The 9,494-nt window shown below is 39.7% G+C and overlaps 1 protein-coding gene across 1 annotated transcript in view; it reads left to right on the forward strand.

Annotated features, from left to right (window-relative positions):
- The window catches only part of F13A1 (coagulation factor XIII, A1 polypeptide), a 352,784-nt gene that overhangs the window by 228,497 nt on the left and 114,793 nt on the right, over positions 1 to 9,494 (forward strand). The window contains exon 7 of the mRNA XM_006864109.1: positions 3,405 to 3,543. Within this exon, the coding sequence (XP_006864171.1) occupies positions 3,405 to 3,543 (139 nt within the window). The remainder of the gene's footprint in view (positions 1 to 3,404; positions 3,544 to 9,494) is intronic.

The raw sequence follows: 9,494 nt of genomic DNA on the forward strand, positions 1-9,494 counted from the left end.
ACCCTCGGAAACCCTGTACAAGGTCGCTATGGGTCGGACCCGACTCAATGGCACTTAACAACAACAACAACAACAGTACTGCACCTGGAGTCCTGGTGCGATGCTGTAAGATAAGCAGTAGACTGAGAACCACAAAGTTGGTGATTCAAACCCATAAGCTGTTCTTCATAAACCCTATATAAAGTCCCTATGAGTCAAACACAACTCAACAGCACTTGATGACCACAGTCCTGCACCATCTCTATGACCAGTGATGGATTGAACCACTGTCATCCTCAGGATTTTCATTGATTAATTTTCAGAAGCAGATTTCCAGACCTTTCTTCCTAGTCTATTTTATTCTAGATACTCTGTTAAAACCTATTCAGCATCATAGCAACACTCAATTAAGTCAGTGATCCAAGTGGAAAGAAATCATGAGTTTTGTTTTGGGTTTTCCTTGTGGCATTAAGCTAAATAAAATTATAGTCTTATCCATTTTAGTGTATTTAAGAAATAAAAGAATAGGGGTAGTGACTTAGTTCGAGGTGAATTGGGTGGTGACTTAGTTTGAGGTGCATTGGCCAGGTATTAACATGGGTCTCCTGTATATTGTTGTTGTAATGTGCCAACGAGTTGGTGCCGACTCATAGCAACCTTATGCACAGCAGAATGAAACACTGCCCAATCCCAGAACAACCTTTCATTATTGTTGCCACACTTGTGCCCATTGATGCTGCCACTTGGCCAATCCATCTCATTGGAGGTCTTCCTCTTTTTCTCTGACCCTCCACCTTACCAAACATGATATCCTTCTCTAGAGAATGGTCCCTCCTGAAAATATGTCCAAAGTATAAGAGGTGAAGTTTAGTCATCCTGGTTTCCAAGGAGCACTCTGGCTGCACTTCTTCAAACATAGATCTGTTGGTTCTTTTGGCAGCCCATGGTACTTTCAATATTTTCCTCCAACACCATAACTCAAAAGCATCAATTCTTCTATGGTCTTCCTTATTTACTGTCCAGCTTTCACATGCATATGACGTTATTGAAAATACCATGGCTTGGGTCAGGCACACCTTAGTCCTCAAGCTGACATCTTTGCTCTTTAGAATATTCTTAGTCCTCAAGCTGACATCTTTGCTCTTTAGAATATTCTTCAGAATATTACTCTCGATTGAAAAACTCACTATCGTGGGGTTAATTCTGACTCATGTTGTTTTTAAGTGCCATTGAGTCAGTTCCAACCCATAGCAACCCTGTATAGGGTTTCCAAGGAGCAGCTAGTGAGCTTGAACCACCAACTTTGCAGTTCAAATCAATTTTGTAGTCCAGCACATGAACCCACAGTGCCACACCAGGACTCCTGGCAACCCTATATAAGGTAGAGTGCTGTTCAGTGCTGTCAAGTCAGTTCTGACTCATAATGACCCTGTATAAAATTTCCAAGAACGTAAATACTTATGGGAACAGAAAAACTATCTTTCTCCCTCAAAGCTGGTGGTGGCTTTGAACAACTGACTTTGTGGTTAGCACCATCAGCACTTATGTAGAGCAAATACAACTACCCATAAGGTTCCAAGACTGTATTTCTTTATGGGATCAGAATGACATAGCTTTCTCCAATGAATGACATAGGTTTCTCCAATGAAGTGTATGATGAGCTCAAACCTCTGATCTTTTGGTTTGCAGCTGAGCACTTAACCACTGCACCACCAGAGCTCCTTCTGACATGAATACTGCTGTTAGGTATCATCAAGTTGTTTCCAACATAACATGACAAGGTCTCCATCTTCACTTACAATATACATGACATGGTCTCCATCTTCACTTACAAGGAGAATTCAGATTGTACTTCTTCCTGACAGTCCATGGTATAATTTCGTATTCTTTGTCAATACCCTGTATTAATGACATCAATTCTTCAGTCTTCCTTTATCCATAGTCCATCTTTCACATATATATGAGGTGACTGAAAATACCATGGCTTAATCAACTGTACATTAGTGCTCAAAGAGAGCTCTTGATCCCCCTCCCATTTTATTTCTGATACTTTAAAGCCCATTTTTGCAGCAGATTTAACCAATACAGTATGTCATTTGATTTCTTGACTGCTGATTCCATGGGTGTTGATTATGGATCCACATAAATTAAATCCTTGACAATTTCAATATTTTTTCCATTTATTATGTTATTTATTGTTCAAATTGTGAGAATTTTGGTTGTTTACACTGAGGTGTAATCTATATACTAAAGTCTATAGTCTTTGATTTTCACCAGTAAGTGACGTGTGCCATCTGCATATTGCAGGCTGATAATATTTCCAATTCCGATACCGTGTTCTTCATATAACCCAGCTTCACAGATTATTTGCTTAGCATGCAGTTTGAGGAAGTGAAAGGATATGGCCCTGTCACATAGCTTTCCCAATTTTAAACCATTGAGTATCCCCTTGTTCTATTTGAATTACTGCCTCTTGGTGTATATACACGTTCTGCGTAAACACAATTAAGTGTTCTGGGATTCTCACTCTTTGCTATGATTCACACAGTCAAATGCATTTGCACACTCAATAAAACACAAGTAAACATCTGGCATGAACAGGGGTGGTGGCAGCCTTTGTTTGCGTGGTGAAGTCATATAAGAAGGAGGATACTCGAGTATCAGAGTCTAGTGCAGACTTTCAAGGTTATTCTCTTGAAGGAGGTGGAGAATCTTGGTTAAAAATGCTAAACTATTCTGAGAGAAAAAAAGGCAAGCCAAGTCATTAATCTTAAAATTGTCAGCTGAATTATTTTAAATGAGCCCTGATGGCTGGAGTCCTGGGAGCCAGGGAGGGCATTTGAATCACGTTTAATCAATAGGTACATATGGCAAGAGATACATTCCAGTAATTTATTATCCAACAATTAAAATTAATCTGTGGTGTCACCCTCCACTGAGCAACAAACAAGGAGCAACAAACTTCAGAGTCCCTGACAGCAAACCCTACGAAGGACATGCCTTGTAAATTCCTAATTGGTTACTTGGTTGACTTGTTTCAGAAACGTAGCCCCATTAGATTGACTAAATACTCAACAGTGAGAACCACAGTATAGGGATTCTGTTCCATTTGGCGCCAACTGCAGTTTTAAATAATCACAGTCAAGGTTTCTCTCTGAAATTGACATGCTTTATGTGAATCCCCCTCACTCAGTATGGAACATTTGAGAACAAGATGTGCAAAGGAACTTTTCATGTTGGAAAAGAAGAAATCTCCTTATAAGAAGGGTTTTTGAAGTTGTTTTACTTTTTTTTTTTTTACTCTTATTCATTTTGGTGGAAATCCCCTTATAAGAAGGGTTTTTGAAGTTGTTTTACTTTTTTTTTTTTTACTCTTATTCATTTTGGTGGTGTTTTCAGTTGTGGTCTACCTTCCTTTCCTGTAGTTTTGCGATGCCTTGGGATACCTGCAAGAGTCATTACCAATTATTTCTCAGCCCATGATAACAATGCCAATTTGCAAATGGATGTCTTCCTGGAAGAAGATGGGAATGTGAACTCCAAGCTCACCAAGGATTCAGTGTGGTAAGTGTAAATTACAAGGGCATTTGCTGAGATTGAATTAAAGTGACGTGACACATATACCACAAGACACACTCAGTCTAATGTTTCTTTCCCTTCTGTTTCAAAGACCATTTGATGCCAGATGCAGAAAGAGATTGTTTTACTAATTACACACTACAACAGAATATTAATTTTTATGGTTGATGGTATTACAGCCAACCTTTTTCTATGCCCATACCCTAAAATAATACAGTTAACACTTATTAAGCTTGTAGTCTGTACCAGATTATTTAAATTGTCTCATGAGCATGTGAAAACTGGACAATGACTAAGAAGACTGGAGAAGAATGGATGCGTTTGAATGATTGTATTGACGAAGAATGTTAAATAGACCATGAACTGTCAGAAGAATGAACAAATCTGTCTTATAAGAAATACAACCAGAATGTTCCTTAGAAGTGAGGATGGTAAGATTATATCTCTTGTACTTTGGACATTTTAATCAAGAATAGCCAGTCATTCTTGGCAAAGAAGAAGATGAGGAGACTCAGTGAGATGGATTGACACAGTGGCTACAACAATTACCAACAATTGAGAGGACAGTGCAGGATTGGGCAGCTTTTGTGGGTGTGTTTTTTTCTTATTGTACACAAGGTCACTATTAGCCAGAACCAACTCAACATGCACTAGTCACCATCATTCATCTGTCAATCTGTTCTATTATCATGACTTGTCACTATGATGCTGGAATCGATGCCACCAGTATTTCTAATTCCAGCAAGGTCACCTTGCGTGAATAGGCTTAGCAGAATTCCCAGACTAGTTAGGCCTGGTGATGAACATCCAAATATCAGTCAAGGGAAACTATGGATTACAACTGAACATTGTCCAACTCATTTGCTTTGAATATATCATCAGAAAAGACTAATCACTGGATGTGGACATCATGTAAAATGGAGGAGGGTCAAGAAGGGTGAGGGAGATCACCAATGAGATGAATTTGCACATTAGCCCCAACAATGAATTTGAACATGCCAGAGATTGTTAAGAGTGATGCTGGACTGGGAAATGTTCCAGTCTAATAATGCTGGACTGGGAAATGTTCCAGTCTACTGTGCAGACAGTTGCCATGAGTGCAAGTCAACTGAACTAGCAATTATAGATTAGTCTGTGGGTGTGTATGATCTTATTTAATTACTTTAATGGCTTTATCAAGTGAGTGCTATTAATATTACCATTTTGCAGATGAGAAAACAGATTAAAATAAGTGTTCAAGGGCATGTGTTTGATAAACTGCAACTAGAACCAAAATGCATCTGACCCTCAATTGCAACCAGGTTTTGCCTTTTCAATGTTTAATTACCATTTGAATGTAAAGATGCTGTTCTCCTTGATTTCTGTCCTCACCTTTCATTCAGAAATAGTAATGGCAATAAAGTTGAAATTGGTTACCAAGCACCAACCACATTCTTCTTTTACTGACATGAGTAGCTGTACCACAAGTTGGCTAAAGGGAGTTCAGGGTCTCAGAGAACGATCCTTTGTTCCAAGTGACCCCTTCCATCCCAAACAATATACTGCAAAAGGGGGAAGAAATCCTAAGAGTTCAAATTGAAAGGATATTTATGAAGGCCTGTGTTGTAGGATATGGGAGCATAATTTCAGCTGTTGCCAGGAATTGAACTAGATGGGATTTTAAGCCAAAGATATGTCCCATAAGGTTGTTCTTTACAAGTAATAAAGCTAAAACACTGTCAGTTGTAAAAGCATCCAAGTGAGGATGATACCAAGTTATCAGCTCATTTTAAGTGAGATTAAAAGTTAGAAGTGCCTTAACTCCCTGTGCTCCATGAATGGATCACAGTTGTAGGAGCAGTATTAACTTGCCAGTACTGGTAAACTCTCATTTGAGAATGTTGCAAGAAAGAAATTGCTGAACTAGTAGCAAAATGCTACAATGAATAAAACATAGTACAGTTCGTTTGAAGGGAATGAGCTCAGCAGTGTATGCTGGAGAATTTGGGCAAGAGAAAACTTCACCTTTGTAAACTGAATAGCAATTTAAAGAACCATTTAAGCCCAGGGAATTACAGTATAGCAGCCTTGCGTGTATATGGAATGACAAAAACAGAAAAAAACAGCTGTTTTAAAGCCTGTTGTGACTATCTGAAATTGCATAATGAGGATGATTTGGCATGTTCCACTTCATGTCTCTTCCTTACACACATGCACACACACATAATACCTTTGCAGCCAGCTACAATTACTAGAAATTACTCCTGTGCCTAAGGAGCTCTGTTAGTGTAGTGGTTACGAATTGGGCTGCTAATCTCACAGTCAGCAGTTTGAAACTACCAGCTGTTTCACAGGAGAAAGATGAGGCTTTCTGCTCCCATAAAGATTTACAGCCTCGGAAACACTGTTCAGGGTTGTTAGGAGTCAGAACCAACTCCATGGCACATAACAACTCCTAATATCCACCATCATAAATCCCCAATGCGCACTCCAACAAATAATCCTCACTAGACCCTAAACAAAATTATGAAGTTAATAGGTCTTGCTCCAGAGTAACCTTTTCCCCTTTAGTTTTCCATTTGTTGTCCCTGACACCTGTTTGGTCCTTACATGCCTTTCTCAAATATCCAATCACCTCAGAACTACACCCTCTTTGAGACCGTCCACTACCCACACCTCCCTCCTCTTGCTCTAACAACTACTCCCCGACCCTGGGACACCCACAAACAATTCAACACAGTCTTTCAAGGGATCCATCAGCTCTGTGTTCAAGTCCTAGTGCTTCCACCAATCAGCTGTGTGACTTTGGACAAGATGCAACTTTTCTGTGCTTCTCTTTTCTCCTCTAAAGGGGAGAAGACAAGGCTTCCTACCTCACTCTATACAAAGTATCACAGGTACCTAATGAATGTGAGCTGTGCTAATTGCCTTATTAGTCTCCCAGCTGGAGTCAGTAGCAGTGGAATTCTTAGAGGTAATATGTTGTCATTGACCTAAGCACAGTGACAAGTCAGGAAGAGGAATGCCCAGTGTCCTAAGATGACTGTTCTCTTTCCTTAACGTTGGGGTATTTCTTCAATTAAAGCAGAAACATTTGCCTCAGCATGCAAACACTGGGGTGCCACAGAAGCTATTGATACTGCAGTAAACCAAAAGTTCTTTAGGTTCTCCTTAATTTACGAATTTGGTCTTAGTAAGCTACAGGGTCTTTTCCAACCCTGCAAAAATATGAAGCATCAATCATTCTTCCCACAGCCCTCTCTGTTTAGCTGGGTTTGCTAATCATTGTAATGGCCACACAGAACTCAGATACCATACTCACACTTACAGGGTTAGTTAGGGAAATTAACAGGTTACAATTTGGAGTCAGAAGAGCTCAGGGTACAATTGTTTCAGTCAGTTGCTGATAAATGCCCACAAGACACCCCACTCCACCACAAGCCTCAGCCTAAAGGCAGATGCTCAGTTTTAGCTCCTTGGGGCAGCAAACGTAGCTCCCTCACTTAAGCGCCTGGAGGTACCCACTCTACCAGCGAGCTTTCTGCCCAAAGTCCCTCAGCCTTACTTGTTCCATGTCTGTCCCATGTTGTGGTTCTGGGTTCCGCTGTTGCTCCTCTGCCACTCCTCCAGCGTCACAGTGTTCTGTGTATCGAGGTCCCGGAAGTTCCATGTGCAGGCAGCTCAGGGCCCAAAAGACACACTCCACTGCCGTCTGCGCATCTTTAATAGTAGGAAGCTCCTCCCTTCGGCCTCTGAAATGGTTCCTTTTAAACCCATGCGAGAGTTTCAAGTGTTTACAATTACAATGAACTCTGCTAACAGCCACAGCTGAATCCTGTCATTCCATCAGTAGCTTTTCTCACCTTCTCTTTCCCAGACCAAGCAGGGCAAAAACGTTGTTTGGTGGGAGTTAGAAGAGACATTAGATAATTCACTACACCACAAGCTCTGAAAACATCTATTTTTTAAAAAATAAAGTTTACTGTTCATCAAGTCAGGCCTTTCCTCCAGTATTTGGCAAGTTCTGCTCTCACTTTGTGTGAGGGCTGGCGGCTCACCTGCACAGAACCAAGCTCTGATCTGAGGCACACTGCTCTCTATAGGTAATGCTTTGCAAACGACTTCACATCAGCTCCCAGAAATCAAGGGCACCCCACTAAATGTCTGCAGTGGTTTGGTCAGCTTCAATGCATTTGATTGAAAGACCAAAACAATTTCAACTTCCTTCAATATCTTTTTGAAAGAGTGTAATTGTTCTTTTATTTTTGTTACTGTTGTTTTTTAAACTCTAAATACAAAACCATATGTGTAGTACAATGGATATTATTGAATCTATAAGCAAAACTGTATCAAATCACATTTTAGAGCAGAAATTAACCTGATTGTGCACCTGGGAATCTGCCACAACATGTCACACAGCCACCAGACTTGTGCTGTAGTCTCAGCACTTGTGGAATTTTGCACGTTGGAAGCACAGTTTTGAAATTTCGATGTCCCACCTGCTACACTGTTTTACACACTTAATGTGTTCCAACTAGTGCTCTAATGTTGGACCTAGAGATTGTTGTATTATCCTACATTTTAATCACTCTGTGGAAAACAAAGAATTTCCAAAAGTGAATCACAAATTAAAAAGTAGAAAGAAATTCTAAATATCGACTAAACTGCTTAGAGATGCTTAAGAGTTTGTAAAATTGCCCCAATGGAGCATCAGAGTTGCCAGTTTTTAGCAGTTATTTTCAGAAAGATTGCCATGTTTCTGTGAGTCACATTGATTTTAGGAAAGGCACCTGGAACTAGACCTTGAAAACAGCCATTGGAGGACTAAGAATCTGTGCTGCGAAGATACACCAGTCTTGAAGAAAGGACTGAAAAAGTTATTTGCCCCCTCCAAAGAAGAAAAATAACTAATGTTTGTAAAGTACTTTCTTCATGCCAAACTTTGATCTAAATGATCATTTAATCCTTTTAACAGTCCATTAAGGTTATTATTATTATTATCATCATCATCATCACTTATAGAGCTCTGGTAGCGTAGTGGTTACCAATCGGGCTGCAAACCACAAGGTCAGCAGTTCAAAACTACCAGCTGTTCCACAGGAGAAAGATGAGGCTTTCTGCTCCCGTAAAGATTTACAGTCTCGGAAACCCTGTAAAGGGTCGCTATGAGTCAGAACTGACTCCATGGCACATAACAACAACAACAACAACAATAGATAAAGAAGCTGAGGCCGAGTAATTTAACTATGATCACTCAGCCAGTCAGTGGCAGAGTCTTGATTACAAACCCAAGTTGACTGACTCCAGAGACCAATCTTTTTTTTTTTTTTTCCAGTAGCATCTTTATCGATATATAATTCACATACCATAAACTTCACCCTTTTAAAGTGCGTAATTCAGTAATTTAAAGTGTGTAATTTAGTATTCAAAGAGCTGCACAACCATCACCATTATCAAACTTAAGATCGTTTTTCATCACCTCAAAAAGTAACCCTACACCCATTAGCAGTTACACTATTTCCCACTAACTTCAACCCCTGAGAGGTAATAACTTACTGGCTCTGTCTATGGGTTCATCTACTCTGGGCATTTCACATATATGGAATCATATAATATGTAGCCTTTTGTAACTGGCCTCTGTCACTCAACATAACGGTTTCAAGGTTCATTTACATTATAGCATATATCAGTACTTCGCTCCTTTTTATTACTGAGTAATATTCCATTACATGGATATATGACATTTTATGCATCCTCTCTCCGAGGATGCATATTTAGATTGTTTCTACTGTTTTTACTATTATGAATAATCCTGCTTGTGAACATTCATGTAAAATATTTTGTGTGGACATATGCTTTTATTTCCCTTGGATATAAACTCAAGGGTGGAATTTCTGGGTCATACAGTAACTCTAAGGAGCTCTGGTAGCATAGTGGTTATGAATTGGGCTGCGAAC

Source organism: Chrysochloris asiatica, unplaced genomic scaffold (assembly GCF_000296735.1).
Source record: "Chrysochloris asiatica unplaced genomic scaffold, ChrAsi1.0 scaffold00060, whole genome shotgun sequence".
NCBI classification, from domain to species: Eukaryota; Metazoa; Chordata; class Mammalia; order Afrosoricida; family Chrysochloridae; genus Chrysochloris; species Chrysochloris asiatica.